The 18,000-nt window shown below is 57.1% G+C and overlaps 1 protein-coding gene across 10 annotated transcripts in view; it reads right to left on the reverse strand.

Moving 5' to 3' along the window:
* The window catches only part of PIK3C2G (phosphatidylinositol-4-phosphate 3-kinase catalytic subunit type 2 gamma), a 168,776-nt gene that overhangs the window by 19,166 nt on the left and 131,610 nt on the right, over nucleotides 1-18,000 (reverse strand). For all 10 annotated transcript variants that reach the window (XM_073650578.1, XM_073650580.1, XM_073650579.1 and 7 more), the window contains 3 exons: nucleotides 14,900-15,015; nucleotides 7,762-7,931; nucleotides 5,582-5,738 (listed from right to left, as the gene is read on the reverse strand). In XM_073650578.1, the coding sequence (XP_073506679.1) occupies nucleotides 5,582-5,738; nucleotides 7,762-7,931; nucleotides 14,900-15,015 (443 nt within the window). The remainder of the gene's footprint in view (nucleotides 1-5,581; nucleotides 5,739-7,761; nucleotides 7,932-14,899; nucleotides 15,016-18,000) is intronic.

Here is an 18,000-nt window from a genome sequence, read left to right on the forward strand (position 1 = left end):
TGTAGTCAGAGGCGGGTCAGAGATGTAGTCAGAGGCGGGTCAGAGATGTAGTCAGAGGCGGGTCAGAGCTGTAGTCAGAGGCGGGTCAGAGATGTAGTCAGAGGCGGGTCAGAGCTGTAGTCAGAGGCGGGTCAGAGCTGTAGTCAGAGGCGGGTCAGAGCTGTAGTCAGAGGCGGGTCAGAGCTGTAGTCAGAGGCGGGTCAGAGCTGTAGTCAGAGGCGGGTCAGAGCTGTAGTCAGAGGCGGGTCAGAGCTGTAGTCAGAGGCGGGTCAGAGCTGTAGTCAGAGGCGGGTCAGAGCTGTAGTCAGAGGCGGGTCAGAGCTGTAGTTAGAGGCGGGTCAGAGCTGTAGTCAGAGGCGGGTCAGAGCTGTAGTCAGAGGCGGGTCAGAGCTGTAGTCAGAGGCGGGTCAGAGCTGTAGTCAGAGGCGGGTCAGAGCTGTAGTCAGAGGCGGGTCAGAGCTGTAGTCAGAGGCGGGTCAGAGCTGTAGTCAGAGGCGGGTCAGAGATGTAGTCAGAGGCGGGTCAGAGCTGTATTCAGAGGCGGGTCAGAGATGTAGTCAGAGGCGGGTCAGAGATGTAGTCAGAGGCGGGTCAGAGCTGTAGTCAGAGGCGGGTCAGAGATGTAGTCAGAGGCGGGTCAGAGATGTAGTCAGAGGCGGGTCAGAGCTGTAGTCAGAGGCGGGTCAGAGCTGTAGTCAGAGGCGGGTCAGAGATGTAGTCAGAGGCGGGTCAGAGCTGTAGTCAGAGGCGGGTCAGAGATGTAGTCAGAGGCGGGTCAGAGATGTAGTCAGAGGCGGGTCAGAGCTGTAGTCAGAGGCGGGTCAGAGCTGTAGTCAGAGGCGGGTCAGAGATGTAGTCAGAGGCGGGTCAGAGCTGTAGTCAGAGGCGGGTCAGAGATGTAGTCAGAGGCGGGTCAGAGATGTAGTCAGAGGCGGGTCAGAGCTGTAGTCAGAGGCGGGTCAGAGCTGTAGTCAGAGGCGGGTCAGAGCTGTAGTCAGAGGCGGGTCAGAGATGTAGTCAGAGGCGGGTCAGAGCTGTAGTCAGAGGCGGGTCAGAGATGTAGTCAGAGGCGGGTCAGAGCTGTAGTCAGAGGCGGGTCAGAGATGTAGTCAGAGGCGGGTCAGAGATGTAGTCAGAGCCGGGTCAGAGCTGTAGTCAGAGGCGGGTCAGAGCTGTAGTCAGAGGCGGGTCAGAGCTGTAGTCAGAGGCGGGTCAGAGCTGTAGTCAGAGGCGGGTCAGAGCTGTAGTCAGAGGCGGGTCAGAGATGTAGTCAGAGGCGGGTCAGAGCTGTAGTCAGAGGCGGGTCAGAGATGTAGTTAGAGGCGGGTCAGAGCTGTAGTCAGAGGCGGGTCAGAGCTGTAGTCAGAGGCGGGTCAGAGATGTAGTCAGAGGCGGGTCAGAGCTGTAGTCAGAGGCGGGTCAGAGATGTAGTCAGAGGCGGGTCAGAGATGTAGTCAGAGGCGGGTCAGAGATGTAGTCGAGGCGGGTCAGAGCTGTAGTCAGAGGCGGGTCAGAGCTGTAGTCAGAGGCGGGTCAGAGATGTAGTCAGAGGCGGGTCAGAGCTGTAGTCAGAGGCGGGTCAGAGATGTAGTCAGAGGCGGGTCAGAGATGTAGTCGAGGCGGGTCAGAGATGTAGTCAGAGGCGGGTCAGAGCTGTAGTCAGAGGCGGGTCAGAGATGTAGTCAGAGGCGGGTCAGAGATGTAGTCAGAGGCGGGTCAGAGATGTAGTCAGAGGCGGGTCAGAGATGTAGTCAGAGGCGGGTCAGAGCTGTAGTCAGAGGCGGGTCAGAGATGTAGTCAGAGGCGGGTCAGAGCTGTAGTCAGAGGCGGGTCAGAGATGTAGTCAGAGGCGGGTCAGAGATGTAGTCAGAGGCGGGTCAGAGATGTAGTCAGAGGCGGGTCAGAGCTGTAGTCAGAGGCGGGTCAGAGCTGTAGTCAGAGGCGGGTCAGAGCTGTAGTCAGAGGCGGGTCAGAGATGTAGTCAGAGGCGGGTCAGAGCTGTAGTCAGAGGCGGGTCAGAGCTGTAGTCAGAGGCGGGTCAGAGCTGTAGTCAGAGGCGGGTCAGAGATGTAGTCAGAGGCGGGTCAGAGATGTAGTCAGAGGCGGGTCAGAGCTGTAGTCAGAGGCGGGTCAGAGCTGTAGTCAGAGGCGGGTCAGAGCTGTAGTCAGAGGCGGGTCAGAGCTGTAGTCAGAGGCGGGTCAGAGATGTAGTCAGAGGCGGGTCAGAGATGTAGTCAGAGGCGGGTCAGAGATGTAGTCAGAGGCGGGTCAGAGATGTAGTCAGAGGCGGGTCAGAGCTGTAGTCAGAGGCGGGTCAGAGATGTAGTCAGAGGCGGGTCAGAGATGTAGTCAGAGGCGGGTCAGAGATGTAGTCAGAGGCGGGTCAGAGCTGTAGTCAGAGGCGGGTCAGAGCTGTAGTCAGAGGCGGGTCAGAGCTGTAGTCAGAGGCGGGTCAGAGATGTAGTCAGAGGCGGGTCAGAGATGTAGTCAGAGGCGGGTCAGAGCTGTAGTCAGAGGCGGGTCAGAGCTGTAGTCAGAGGCGGGTCAGAGCTGTAGTCAGAGGCGGGTCAGAGCTGTAGTCAGAGGCGGGTCAGAGATGTAGTCAGAGGCGGGTCAGAGCTGTAGTCAGAGGCGGGTCAGAGCTGTAGTCAGAGGCGGGTCAGAGCTGTAGTCAGAGGCGGGTCAGAGATGTAGTCAGAGGCGGGTCAGAGATGTAGTCAGAGGCGGGTCAGAGATGTAGTCAGAGGCGGGTCAGAGATGTAGTCAGAGGCGGGTCAGAGGCGGGTCAGAGCTGTAGTCAGAGGCGGGTCAGAGATGTAGTCAGAGGCGGGTCAGAGCTGTAGTCAGAGGCGGGTCAGAGATGTAGTCAGAGGCGGGTCAGAGCTGTAGTCAGAGGCGGGTCAGAGCTGTAGTCAGAGGCGGGTCAGAGATGTAGTCAGAGGCGGGTCAGAGATGTAGTCAGAGGCGGGTCAGAGCTGTAGTCAGAGGCGGGTCAGAGCTGTAGTCAGAGGCGGGTCAGAGATGTAGTCAGAGGCGGGTCAGAGATGTAGTCAGAGGCGGGTCAGAGCTGTAGTCAGAGGCGGGTCAGAGCTGTAGTCAGAGGCGGGTCAGAGCTGTAGTCAGAGGCGGGTCAGAGCTGTAGTCAGAGGCGGGTCAGAGATGTAGTCAGAGGCGGGTCAGAGATGTAGTCAGAGGCGGGTCAGAGATGTAGTCAGAGGCGGGTCAGAGCTGTAGTCAGAGGCGGGTCAGAGCTGTAGTCAGAGGCGGGTCAGAGCTGTAGTCAGAGGCGGGTCAGAGCTGTAGTCAGAGGCGGGTCAGAGCTGTAGTCAGAGGCGGGTCAGAGCTGTAGTCAGAGGCGGGTCAGAGCTGTAGTCAGAGGCGGGTCAGAGCTGTAGTCAGAGGCGGGTCAGAGCTGTAGTCAGAGGCGGGTCAGAGCTGTAGTCAGAGGCGGGTCAGAGCTGTAGTTAGAGGCGGGTCAGAGCTGTAGTCAGAGGCGGGTCAGAGCTGTAGTCAGAGGCGGGTCAGAGCTGTAGTCAGAGGCGGGTCAGAGCTGTAGTCAGAGGCGGGTCAGAGCTGTAGTCAGAGGCGGGTCAGAGATGTAGTCAGAGGCGGGTCAGAGCTGTAGTCAGAGGCGGGTCAGAGATGTAGTCAGAGGCGGGTCAGAGCTGTAGTCAGAGGCGGGTCAGAGATGTAGTCAGAGGCGGGTCAGAGATGTAGTCAGAGGCGGGTCAGAGCTGTAGTCAGAGGCGGGTCAGAGATGTAGTCAGAGGCGGGTCAGAGATGTAGTCAGAGGCGGGTCAGAGATGTATTCAGAGGCGGGTCAGAGCTGTAGTCAGAGGCGGGTCAGAGCTGTAGTCAGAGGCGGGTCAGAGATGTAGTCAGAGGCGGGTCAGAGCTGTAGTCAGAGGCGGGTCAGAGATGTAGTCAGAGGCGGGTCAGAGATGTAGTCAGAGGCGGGTCAGAGCTGTAGTCAGAGGCGGGTCAGAGCTGTAGTCAGAGGCGGGTCAGAGATGTAGTCAGAGGCGGGTCAGAGCTGTAGTCAGAGGCGGGTCAGAGATGTAGTCAGAGGCGGGTCAGAGATGTAGTCAGAGGCGGGTCAGAGCTGTAGTCAGAGGCGGGTCAGAGCTGTAGTCAGAGGCGGGTCAGAGCTGTAGTCAGAGGCGGGTCAGAGATGTAGTCAGAGGCGGGTCAGAGCTGTAGTCAGAGGCGGGTCAGAGATGTAGTCAGAGGCGGGTCAGAGCTGTAGTCAGAGGCGGGTCAGAGATGTAGTCAGAGGCGGGTCAGAGATGTAGTCAGAGGCGGGTCAGAGCTGTAGTCAGAGGCGGGTCAGAGCTGTAGTCAGAGGCGGGTCAGAGCTGTAGTCAGAGGCGGGTCAGAGCTGTAGTCAGAGGCGGGTCAGAGCTGTAGTCAGAGGCGGGTCAGAGATGTAGTCAGAGGCGGGTCAGAGCTGTAGTCAGAGGCGGGTCAGAGATGTAGTCAGAGGCGGGTCAGAGCTGTAGTCAGAGGCGGGTCAGAGCTGTAGTCAGAGGCGGGTCAGAGATGTAGTCAGAGGCGGGTCAGAGCTGTAGTCAGAGGCGGGTCAGAGCTGTAGTCAGAGGCGGGTCAGAGCTGTAGTCAGAGGCGGGTCAGAGCTGTAGTCAGAGGCGGGTCAGAGCTGTAGTCAGAGGCGGGTCAGAGCTGTAGTCAGAGGCGGGTCAGAGATGTAGTCAGAGGCGGGTCAGAGCTGTAGTCAGAGGCGGGTCAGAGATGTAGTCAGAGGCGGGTCAGAGATGTAGTCAGAGGTGGGTCAGAGATGTAGTCGAGGCGGGTCAGAGCTGTAGTCAGAGGCGGGTCAGAGCTGTAGTCAGAGGCGGGTCAGAGATGTAGTCAGAGGCGGGTCAGAGCTGTAGTCAGAGGCGGGTCAGAGATGTAGTCAGAGGCGGGTCAGAGATGTAGTCAGAGGCGGGTCAGAGCTGTAGTCAGAGGCGGGTCAGAGCTGTAGTCAGAGGCGGGTCAGAGATGTAGTCAGAGGCGGGTCAGAGATGTAGTCGAGGCGGGTCAGAGATGTAGTCAGAGGCGGGTCAGAGATGTAGTCAGAGGCGGGTCAGAGATGTAGTCAGAGGCGGGTCAGAGCTGTAGTCAGAGGCGGGTCAGAGATGTAGTCAGAGGCGGGTCAGAGCTGTAGTCAGAGGCGGGTCAGAGATGTAGTCAGAGGCGGGTCAGAGCTGTAGTCAGAGGCGGGTCAGAGCTGTAGTCAGAGGCGGGTCAGAGATGTAGTCAGAGGCGGGTCAGAGCTGTAGTCAGAGGCGGGTCAGAGATGTAGTCAGAGGCGGGTCAGAGATGTAGTCAGAGGCGGGTCAGAGATGTAGTCAGAGGCGGGTCAGAGCTGTAGTCAGAGGCGGGTCAGAGCTGTAGTCAGAGGCGGGTCAGAGCTGTAGTCAGAGGCGGGTCAGAGATGTAGTCAGAGGCGGGTCAGAGCTGTAGTCAGAGGCGGGTCAGAGCTGTAGTCAGAGGCGGGTCAGAGATGTAGTCAGAGGCGGGTCAGAGATGTAGTCAGAGGCGGGTCAGAGATGTAGTCAGAGGCGGGTCACATGTGGCTCACCAGCTCCAGGAGGGCGAGGATCAGGCGGCTGTGCCGGCGGATCATGTTGTAGGCGCAGCAGCAGAGCTCCACAAAGTCCTGGGCACGCTGCGGGCACCGGCCCTCCTGCGTGATGAACGACTCCATCTCTGTGGTGAATATGAACGGGGCCCGGTCCCTGGAGGCCGCCGGGAATTGTGGGTAATGAGAATCGCTCAATACATGAGAGAAATAAACCAGCACAGCAGCACAGAGGAATAAGCAGACCTGCTTCTGCAGGGGAAGAACTGTGCATGCACATTACAGGATGGCACACTCCGCCCTCTCCCCCATAGTAATGTATGATCGGCTGTACAGTACACTGCCTCTCCATGCTGCACAGACTTGTATTGTCCCCTGTACAGTAGACTGCCTCTCCATGCTGCACAGACTTGTATTGTCCCCTGTACAGTACACTGCCTCTCCATGCTGCACAGACTTGTATTGTCCCCTGTACAGTAGACTGCCTCTCCATGCTGCACAGACTTGTATTGTCCCCTGTACAGTACACTGCCTCTCCATGCTGCACAGACTTGTATTGTCCCCTGTACAGTAGACTGCCTCTCCATGCTGCACAGACTTGTATTGTCCCCTGTACAGTAGACTGCCTCTCCATGCTGCACAGACTTGTATTGTCCCCTGTACAGTAGACTGCCTCTCCATGCTGCACAGACTTGTATTGTCCCCTGTACAGTACACTGCCTCTCCATGCTGCACAGACTTGTATTGTCCCCTGCACAGCAGACTGCCTCTCCATGCTGCACAGACGTGTATTGTCCCCTGCACAGCAGACTGCCTCTCCATGCTGCACAGACTTGTATTGTCCCCTGCACAGCAGACTGCCTCTCCATGCTGCACAGACTTGTATTGTCCCCTGTACAGTAGACTGCCTCTCCATGCTGCACAGACGTGTATTGTCCCCTGCACAGCAGACTGCCTCTCCATGCTGCACAGACTTGTATTATCTGCTGTACAGTAGACTGTCTCTCCATGCTGCACAGACTTGTATTGCCCTCTGTACAGTAGACTGCCTCTCCATGCTGCACAGACTTGTATTGTCCCCTGCACAGCAGACTGCCTCTCCATACTGCACAGACGTGTATTGTCCCCTGTACAGCAGACTGCCTCTCCATGCTGCACAGACTTGTATTGTCCCCTGTACAGTAGACTGCCTCTCCATGCTGCACATACGTGTATTGTCCCCTGTACAGCAGACTGCCTCTTCATGCTGCACAGACGTGTAATGTCCCCTGTACAGTACACTGCCTCTCCATGCTGCACAGACGTGTATTGTCCCCTGTACAGCAGACTGCCTCTCCATGCTGCACAGACGTGTATTGTCCCCTGTACAGCAGAATGCCTCTCCATGCTGCACAGACTTGTATTGTCCCCTGTACAGCAGACTGCCTCTCCATGCTGCACATACGTGTATTGTCCCCTGTACAGCAGACTGCCTCTTCATGCTGCACAGACGTGTAATGTCCCCTGTACAGTACACTGCCTCTCCATGCTGCACAGACGTGTATTGTCCCCTGTACAGTACACTGCCTCTCCATGCTGCACAGACGTGTATTGTCCCCTGTACAGTACACTGCCTCTCCATGCTGCACAGACTTGTATTGTCCCCTGTACAGCAGACTGCCTCTCCATGCTGCACATACGTGTATTGTCCCCTGTACAGCAGACTGCCTCTCCATGCTGCACATACGTGTATTGTCCCCTGTACAGTACACTGCCTCTCCATGCTGCACAGACGTGTATTGTCCCCTGTACAGTACACTGCCTCTCCATGCTGCACAGACGTGTATTGTCCCCTGTACAGTAGACTGCCTCTCCATGCTGCACAGACGTGTATTGTCCCCTGTACAGTAGACTGCCTCTCCATGCTGCACAGACTTGTATTGTCCCCTGTACAGCAGACTGCCTCTCCATGCTGCACAGACGTGTATTGTCCCCTGTACAGCAGACTGCCTCTCCATGCTGCACAGACTTGTATTGTCCCCTGTACAGCAGACTGCCTCTCCATGCTGCACAGACTTGTATTGTCCCCTGTACAGCAGACTGCCTTCACACCCTGGAGCCACTGACTTCTAGGGGTCGATCGGTCGGTGGTCTCGGAGCTTCTCAGTCCTGCTCCGCCTGTTCGTTACTCCACTTCTCACCTTTTAATTTTTCCAAACATCTGAGCGTGGCCCAAAAACTTCCCGAAATCGATGTGAAACATGTGGCCGGAGCTGGTGAGCATGATGTTGTCATTGTGCCGGTCACAGACCCCGAGGAGGAACGTGACAACGCACCACCCGGCGCAGGAGCACAGGAAGTTATCAGAAGCCTGAGGAGCAAGACACAGAGCCTGACCAGACTGAGCATGTGCAAGACACGGGAACTTACTGTCATGCCTGCTGGGTGTACCCACTACCAGCTGTACCCGACTACCGGCTGTACCCACTACCAGCTGTACCCAACTATCCGCTGTGCCCAACTACCGGCTGTACCCAACTACCAGCTGTACCCAACTATCCGCTGTGCCCAACTACTGGCTGTACCCACTACCAGCTGTACCCAACTACCGGCTGTACCCAACTACCAGCTGTACCCAACTATCCGCTGTGCCCAACTACTGGCTGTACCCACTACCAGCTGTACCCAACTACCGGCTGTACCCACTACCAGCTGTACCCAACTATCCGCTGTGCCCAACTACTGGCTGTACCCACTACCAGCTGTACCCGACTACCGGCTGTACCCACTACCAGCTGTACCCAACTATCCGCTGTACCCAACTACCGGCTGTACCCAACTACCAGCTGTACCCAACTACCGGCTGTACCCAACTACCAGCTGTACCCAACTACTGGCTGTACCCACTACCAGCTGTACCCACTACCAGCTGTACCCGACTACCGGCTGTACCCAACTACTGGCTGTACCCACTACCAGCTGTACCCAACTACCGGCTGCACCCAACTACCAGCTGTACCCTCCTGCCAGATGTACCCACTATCAGCTGTACCCACTACCAGCTGTACCCAACTACCAGCTGTACCCTCCTGCCAGATGTACCCAACTACCGGCTGTACCCAACTACCAGCTGTACCCACTACCAGCTGTACCCGACTACCGGCTGTACCCTCCTGCCAGATGTACCCAACTACCAGCTGTACCCGACTACTGGGTGTACCCACTACCAGCTGTACCCAACTATCCGCTGTACCCACTACCAGCTGTACCCAACTATCCGCTGTACCCAACTACCAGCTGTACCCACCTGCCGGATGTACCCAAGTATCGGCTGTACCAACCTGCCGGCTGTACCCAACTATCGGCTGTACCAACCTGCCGGCTGTACCCAACTATCGGCTGTACCCTCCTCTTGAATGTAATAAACTACCAGCTGTACCCTCCTGCCAGATGTACCCAACTACCGGCTGTACCCACCTGCCGGATGTACCCAAGTATCGGCTGTACCTGACTATCGGCTGTACTCACCAGCCGGCTGTACCCAACTATCGGCTGTACCAACCTGCCGGCTGTACCCAACTATCGGCTGTACCCTCCTCTTGAATGTACCAAACTATCTGCTGTACCCACCTGTCGGATGTACCCAACTGTCGGCTGTACCCACCTGCTGGATGTACCCAACTATCGGCTGTACCCTCCTGCTGGATTTACCCAACTATCGGCTGTACCCACCTGCCAGATTTTACCAACTATCGGCTGTACCCGTCTGCCGGGTGTACCCATCTGCCGGGTGTACCCAACTACCGGCTGTACCCACCTGCCAGATGTACCCAACTACCAGCTGTACCCATCTGTCGGATGTACCCAACTATCGGTTGTACTCACCTGCCGGCTGTACCCAACTATCGGCTGTACCAACCTGCCGGCTGTACCCAACTATCGGCTGTACCCTCTTCTTGGATGTACCAAACTATCTGTTGTATCCGCCTGTCGGATGTACCCAACTATCTGCTGTACCCTCCTCCTGGATGTACCAAACTACCTGCTGTACCCAACTACCTGCTGTACCCACCCGCCGGATGTACCCAATTATCGGCTGTACCCTCCTCCTGGATGTACTCAACTATCTGCTGTAGCGTCTGTCGGATGTATCCAACTACCAGCTGTACCCATCTGTCAGTTGTACCCAACTACCGGCTGTACCCATCTGCCGGGTGTATTCAACTACCAGCTGTACCCATCTGCCAGGTGTACCCAACTACCGGCTGTAACCACCTGCCAGATGTACCCAACTACCGGCTGTACCCACCTGACGGATGTACCCAAGTATCGGCTGTACGCACCTGCCGGCTGTACCCAACTATCGGCTGTACCAACCTACCAGATGTACCCAACAGTCGGTTGTACCCACTTGCCGAATTCACCCAACTATTGGCTGTACCCGCCTGCCAGATGTACCCAACTATTGGCTGTACCCTCCTCCTGGATGTACCAAACTATCGGCTGTACCTGCCTGCCAGACTTGCCCAACTATCTGCTGTACCCGTCTGTCGGCTGTACTCACCTGCCGGCTGTACTCACCTGCCGGCTGTACCCAACTACCGGCTGTACCCATCTGCCGGCTGTACCCACCTGCAGAATGTACCCGACTACTGGATCTACTGAAGTATCGCCTGTATGCTGTATTCGCCTGCCAGATGTACCCAACTATCTGCTGTACCCTCCTCCTGGATGTACCAAACTATCGGCTGTACCCGCCTGCCAGATGTACCCAACTACCTGCTGTACCCAACTACCGGCTGTACCCAACTATCAGCTGTACCCACCTGCTAGATGTACCCAACTATCGGCTGTACCCAAGTATTAGCTGTACCCACCTGCCAGATGTACCCAACTATCGGCTGTATCCAACTACCAGCTGACCCAACTACCGGCTGTATCCACCTGCCAGATGTACCCAATTACCGACTGCACCTGACTACTGGCTGTACCCAACTATTGGCTGTACCCAACTATTTGCTGTACCCAACTACCGGCTGTACCCATCTGCCGGCTGTACCCACCTGCAGAATGTACCCGACTACTGGATGTACTGAAGTATCGCCTGTATGCTGTATTCGCCTGCCAGATGTACCCAACTATCTGCTGTACCCTCCTCCTGGATGTACCAAACTATTGGCTGTACCCACCTGCCAGATGTACCCAACTACCTGCTGTACCCAACTACCGGCTGTACCCAACTATCAGCTGTACCCACCTGCTAGATGTACCCAACTATCGGCTGTACCCAAGTATTAGCTGTACCCACCTGCCAGATGTACCCAACTATCGGCTGTATCCAACTACCAGCTGACCCAACTACCGGCTGTATCCACCTGCCAGATGTACCCAATTACCGACTGCACCTGACTACTGGCTGTACCCAACTATTGGCTGTACCCAACTATTTGCTGTACCCAACTACCGGCTGTACCCACCTGCCAGATGTACCCAACTATCGGCTGTACCCACCTGCCATATGTACCCAACTATCGGCTGTACCCACCTGCCAGATGTACCTAACTACCAGCTGTACCCACATGCCAGATGTACCTGACTACGGGCTGTACCCAACTATCGGCTGTACTCACCTGCTGGGTTTACCCGACTGCCGGCTGTACCCAACTACCAGATGTACCCAAATACCAGCTGACCCAACTACCGGCTGTACCTACCGGCCAGATGTACCCAACTATCGGCTGTACCCAACTATCGGCTGTACCCATCCGCCTGGTGTATCCAACTACCGGCTGTACCTATCTTCCGGGTGTACCCAACTACCGGCTGTACCCGACTACTGGATGTACCCAAGTATCGGCTGTACCCGACTATCGGCTGTACTCACCTGCCGGCTGTACTCACCTGCCAGCTGTACCCAACTATCGGCTGTACCCAACTGCCAGATGTACCCAACTACCGACTGAACCTGACTATTGGCTGTACCCAACTATCGGCTGTAGACGAGTATCTGCTGTACCCAACTACCGGTTGTATCCAAGTATCTGCTGTACCCAACTACCGGCTGTACCCACCTGCTAGATGTACCAAACTATCGGCTGTACCCACCTGCTGGGTGTATTTGACTACCGACTGTACCCACCTGCTGGATGTACCCAACTAATGGCTGTGCTCACCAGCTCGGTGTACCCAACTACAGGCTGTACCTATCTGCCGGGTGTACCCAATTACCAGCAGAACCCGACTACTGGATGTACCCAAGTATCGGCTGTACCCGACTATCGGCTGTACTCACCTGCCGGCTGTACTCACCTGCCAGCTCTACTCAACTGCCAGATGTACGCAACTACCGACTGAACCTGACTATTGGCTGTACCCAACTATCGGCTGTAGACGAGCATCTGCTGTACCCAACTATCGGCTGTATCCAAGTATCTGCTGTACCCAACTACCGGCTGTACCCACCTGCCAGATGTACCCAACTATCGGCTGTACCCACCTGCTGGGTGTACTCGACTTCCGGCTGTACCCACCTGCTGGATGTACCCAACTAATGGCTGTTCCCCAGTATTGGCCGTACCCACCTGCCAGATGTACCTAACTACCGGCTGTACGCAACTACCAGCTGTACCCACATGCCAGATGTACCCAACTACTGGCTGCACCCAACTATCGGCTGTACTCACCTGCTGAGTGTACCCGACTGCCGGCTGTACCCAACTACCAGTTGTACCCAAATACCAGCTGACCCAACTACCGGCTGTATCCAAGTATCTGCTGTACCCAACTACCGGCTGTACCCACCTGCTAGATGTACCCAACTATCGGTTGTACCCACCTGCTGGATGTACCCAACTAATGACTGTTCCCAAGTATTGGCCGTACCCACCTGCCAGATGTACCCAACTACCAGCTGTACCCACATGCCAGATGTACCTGACTACCGGCTGCACCCAACTATCGGCTGTACTCACCTGCTGGGTTTACCCGACTGCCGGCTGTACCCAACTACCAGCTGTACCCAAATACCAGCTGACCCAACTACCAGCTGTACCTACTGGCCAGATGTACCCAACTACCGGCTGTACCCAAGTATCAGCTGTACCCAACTATCGGCTGTACCCATCCACCGGGTGTACCCAACTACCGACTGTACCTATCTGCCGGGTGTACCCAACTACCGGCTGTACCCGACTCCTGGATGTACCCAAGTATCGGCTGTACCCGACTATCGGCTGTACTCACCTGCCAACTGTACCCAACTATCGGCTGTAGACGAGTATCTGCTGTACCCAACTACCGGCTGTATCCAAGTATCTGCTGTACCCAACTACCGGCTGTACCCACCTGCTAGATGTACCAAACTATCGGCTGTACCCACCTGCTGGGTGTACTCGATTACCGGCTGTACCCACCTGCTGGATGTACCCAACTAATTGCTGTTCCCAAGTATTGGCCGTACCCACCCGCCAGATGTACCCAACTACCGGCTGTACCCAACTACCAGTTGTACCCACATGCCAGATGTACCCAACTATCGGCTGTGCTCACCTGCTCGGTGTACCCAACTACAGGCTGTACCTATCTGCCGGGTGTACCCAATTACCAGCTGAACCCGACTACTGGATGTACCCAAGTATCGGCTGTACCCGACTATCGGCTGTACTCACCTGCCGGCTGTACTCAACTGCCAGATGTACGCAACTACCGACTGAACCTGACTATTGGCTGTACCCAACTATCGGCTGTAGACGAGTATCTGCTGTACCCAACTACCGGCTGTATCCAAGTATCTGCTGTACCAAACTACCGGCTGTACCCACCTGCCAGATGTACCCAACTATCGGCTGTACCCACCTGCTGGGTGTACTCGACTACCAGCTTTACCCACCTGCTGGATGTACCCAACTAATGGCTGTTCCCAAGTATTGGCCGTACCCACCTGCCAGATGTACCTAACTACCGGCTGTATGCAACTACCAGCTGTACCCACATGCCAGATGTACCCAACTACCGGCTGTACCCAACTATCGGCTGTACTCACCTGATGGGTGTACCCGACTGCTGGCTGTACCCAACTACCAGTTGTACCCAAATACCAGCTGACCCAACTACTGGCTGTTGTACCTACCTGACAAATGTACCTAATTACCAGCTGACCTAACTACTGGCTGTACCCACCTGCCAGATGTACCCAACTACCGACTGTACCTGACTACTGGCTGAACCCAACTATCAGCTGTAGACAAGTATCTGCTGTACCCAACTACCATCTGTAATCAAGAATCGACTGTACCCACCTGCCAGATATACCCAACTGCTGGGTGTACTCGACTACCGGCTGTACCCACCTGCTGGATGTACCCAACTAATGGCTGTTCCCAAGTATCGGCCGTACCCACCTGCCAGATGTACCCAACTACCGGCTGTACCCAACTACCAGCTGTACCCACATGCCAGATGTACCCAACTATCGGCTGTGCTCACCTGCTGGGTGTACCCAACTGCCGGCTGTACCCTCCTGCCGGATGTACCCAACTATCGGCTGTGCCCGCCTGCCGGATGTACCCAACTATTGGCTGTACCCAACTATCGGCGGTACCCAACTATTGGCTGTACCCACCTGCCGGATGTACCCACCTGCCAGATGTACCCAACTATCAGCTGTACCCGCCTGCCGAATGTACCTAATATCGGCTGTACTGACCCGCTGGATGTACCCAACTATTGGCTGTACCCACTACAGACTGCTCAGACCAAGACTCCCACATACAGACTGTGCCCACCTAATAACCTACAGACACTGCCCATCCATCACTGACTGTGCCCACGTTTTGATTCCAGTAATCTGTCGCCCACTGTGCAGAGTTTTCCCAACTACCAAACTATTACTTCTACCTAGTGTTGAGCGAGTTCTATTAACCCTTTCGGCGAGTATGCTTGGGCCGAGCTCCGAGTATTTACAGCTGCTCGGTGATAAGGTTGAATCGCTCCGTGTGATGATTTGTGACTGTTTGACAGCTTTATTACATGTGAGGAATGTGTAAGAAATAGACACACATGTAATAAAGCTGTCAAACAGTCGCAAATCATGGGGAGCGATTCAACCAGATCACCGAGCAGCTGTAACTACTCAGAGCTCGGCCCGAGCATACTCGGACAGAACATACTCGCTCATCACTACTTCTACCTACTGGCAACGCTCATTACCAGCCGGCCAGCTGCGCCCCCAACACCCTGCAGTGTGGGGCCCCCGTGTATCAGTTCTGGTCTCTCCTTCATGGCGGAGTTGGGGGGCTGTTGTCAGGGTCACTAGAGAGTGGCGAGATGTGGGGGCCGTACCGTTTGGTTGTTCTGGAACCACTTCCTCATGGACGAGTCCTTCAGGGGCCCGAGGAGCCCGGACCGGTGCTGGATCTTCGCCAAAGTTGTAGAATCCGGAACCAGATGGATCAATCCTGGAAGAAGGAAAAGAAGAGGAAACAACAGTCATCATCCTCCACCACTACTACTTCATCATCTACTGCTACCGTCAGCAGCGAGCGCGGTTTGTCCATCAGCAGCGAGCACCATCCATCAGCAGCGAGCGCCGTCCGTCAGCAGCGAGAGCGGTTTGTCCGTCAGCAGCGAGCGCCGTCCGTAAGCAGCGAGCGCGGTTTGTCAGTCAGCAGCAAGAGCCGTCCGTCAGCAGCGAGCGCGGTTTGTCAGTCAGCAGCGAACGCCATCCGTCAGTAACGAGAGCGGTTTGTCCGTCAGCAGCGAGCGCCATCCGTCAGTAACGAGAGCAGTTTGTCCGTCAGCGGTGAGAGCGGTTTGTCCGTCAGCAGCGAGCGCGGTTTGTCCGTCAGCAGCGAGCGCCATCTGTCAGCAACAAGAGCGGTTTGTCCGTCAGCAGCGAGCGCCGTCCGTAAGCAGCGAGCGCGGTTTGTCAGTCAGCAGCAAGAGCCGTCCGTCAGCAGCGAGCGCGGTTTGTCAGTCAGCAGCGAACGCCATCCGTCAGTAACGAGAGCGGTTTGTCCGTCAGCAGCGAGCGCCATCCGTCAGTAACGAGAGCAGTTTGTCCGTCAGCGGTGAGAGCGGTTTGTCCGTCAGCAGCGAGCGCGGTTTGTCCGTCAGCAGCGAGCGCCATCTGTCAGCAACAAGAGCGGTTTGTCCGTCAGCAGCGAGTGCGGTTTGTCCGTCAGCAGCGAGAGCGGTTTGTCCGTCAGCAGCGAGTGCGGTTTGTCCGTCAGCAGCGAGCGCGGTTTGTCCGTCAGCAGCGACTGCGGTTTGTCCATCAGCAGCGAGCGCCGTACGTCAGCAGCGAGCGCGGTTTGTCCGTCAGCAGCAAGCGTGGTTTGTCCGTCAGCAGCGAGCGCGGTTTGTCCATTAGCAGCGAACACCATCCGTCAGCAGTGAGCGCCGTCCGTCAGCAGCGAGTGCCGTCCGTCAACAGCGAGCGCGGTTTGTCCGTCAGCGAGCGCCGTCCATAAGCAGCGAGCACGGTTTGTCAGTCAGCAGCAAGAGCCGTCCGTCAGCAGCGAGAGCGATTTGTCCGTCAGCAGCGAGCGCGTTTTGTCTGTCAGCAGCGAGCGCCATCCGTCAGCAACGAGAGCGGTTTGTCCGTCAGCAACGAGAGCGGTTTGTCCGTCAGCAGCGAGCGCGGTTTGTCCGTCAGCAGTGAGCGCGGTTTGTCCGTCAGCAGCGAGTGCCGTCTGTCAGCAGTGAGCGCCGTCCGTCAGCAGTGTGCGCGGTTTGTCCATCAGCAGTGAGTGCCATCCATCAGCAGCGAGCGCGGTTTGTCCGTAAGCAGCAAGCGCAGTCCGTCAGCAGCAAGCGCCATCCGTCAGCAACAAGAACGGTTTGTCCGTCAGCAGCCAGTGCTGTCCATCAGCAGCGAGAGCGATTTGTCCGTCAGTAGTGAGTGCCATCCGTCAGCAGCGAGCGCCATCTGTTAGCAGCGAGCGCGGTTTGTCCGTAAGCAGCGAGCGCCGTCAGCAGCGAGCGCGGTTTGTCCGTCAGCAGCAAGAGCGGATTGTCCGTCAGCAGCGAGCGCCGTCCATCCTTCAGCAGCGAGCGCCGTCCGTCCTTCAGCAGCGAGAGCGGTTTGTCCGTCAGCAGCGAGTGCCATTCGTCAGCAGCGAGCGCTGTCCGTCCTTCAGCAACGAGAGCGGTTTGTCCATCAGCAGCGAGTGCCGTACGTCAGCAGCGAGCGTGGTTTGTCCGTCAGCAGTGAGCGTGGTTTGTCCGTCAGCAGCGAGCGCGGTTTGTCCATCAGCAGCGAGCACCATCCGTCAGCAGCGAGCGCCGTCCGTCAGCAGCGAGCGCGGTTTGTCCATCAGCAGCGAGCACCATCCGTCAGCAGCGAGCGCCGTCTGTCAGCAGCGAGTGTGGTTTGTCTGTGAGCAGCAAGCGCCGTCCGTCAGCAGTGAGCGCGGTTTGTCCATCAGCAGCGAGTGTGGTTTGTCTGTGAGCAGCAAGCGCCGTCCGTCAGCAGTGAGCGCGGTTTGTCCATCAGCAGCGAGTGTGGTTTGTCTGTCAGCAGTGAGTGCCATCCGTCCTTCAGCAGCGAGCGCCGTCCGTCCTTCAGCAGCGAGCGCCATCCGTCCTTCAGCAGCGAGCGCCCTCCGTCCTTCAGCAGCGAGTGCCGTCCATCCTTCAGCAGCGAGCGCCCTCCGTCCTTCAGCAGCGAGCGCCCTCCGTCCTTCAGCAGCGAGCGCCCTCCGTCCTTCAGCAGCGAGCGCCCTCCGTCCTTCAGCAGCGAGCGCCCTCCGTCCTTCAGCAGCGAGCGCCGTCTATCCTTCAGCAGCGAGCGCCGTCCGTCCTTCAGCAGCGAGCGCCGTCCGTCAGCAGTGAGCGCCGTCCGTCAGCAGTGAGCGCCGTCCGTCCGTCAGCAGTGAGCGCTGTCCGTCCTTCAGCAGCGAGCGCCGTCCGTCCTTCAGCAGCGAGCGCCGTCCGTCCTTTAGCAGTGAGCGCTGTCCGTCCTTCTGCAGCGAGCGCCCTCCGTCCGTCAGCAGTGAGCACCGTCTGTCCTTCAGCAGTGAGCGCCGTCCGTCCTTCAGCAGTGAGCGCCGTCCGTCCTTCAGCAGCAAACACCGTCCGTCCGTCAGCAGTAAGCGCCATCCGTCCATCAGCAGCGAGCGCCGTCCGTCCGTCAGCAGCGAGCGCCGTCCATCCTTCAGCAGCGAGCGCCGTCCGTCCTTCAGCAGCGAGTGCCATTCATCAGCAGCGAGCGCGGTTTGTCCGTCAGCAGCGAGCGTGGTTTGTCCATCAGCAGCGAGCACCATCCGTCAGCAGCGAGCGCCGTCCGTCAGCAGCGAGCGCGGTTTGTCCATCAGCAGCGAGCACCATCCGTCAGCAGCGAGAGCCGTCTGTCAGCAGCGAGTGTGGTTTGTCTGTGAGCAGCAAGCGCCGTCCGTTAGCAGTGAGCGCGGTTTGTCTGTCAGTAGTGAGTGCCATCCGTC

Source organism: Phyllobates terribilis, unplaced genomic scaffold (genome assembly GCF_046119375.1).
Source record: "Phyllobates terribilis strain yellow unplaced genomic scaffold, ASM4611937v1 Scaffold_10__3_contigs__length_209671492, whole genome shotgun sequence".
In the NCBI taxonomy this organism is placed as follows: domain Eukaryota; kingdom Metazoa; phylum Chordata; class Amphibia; order Anura; family Dendrobatidae; genus Phyllobates; species Phyllobates terribilis.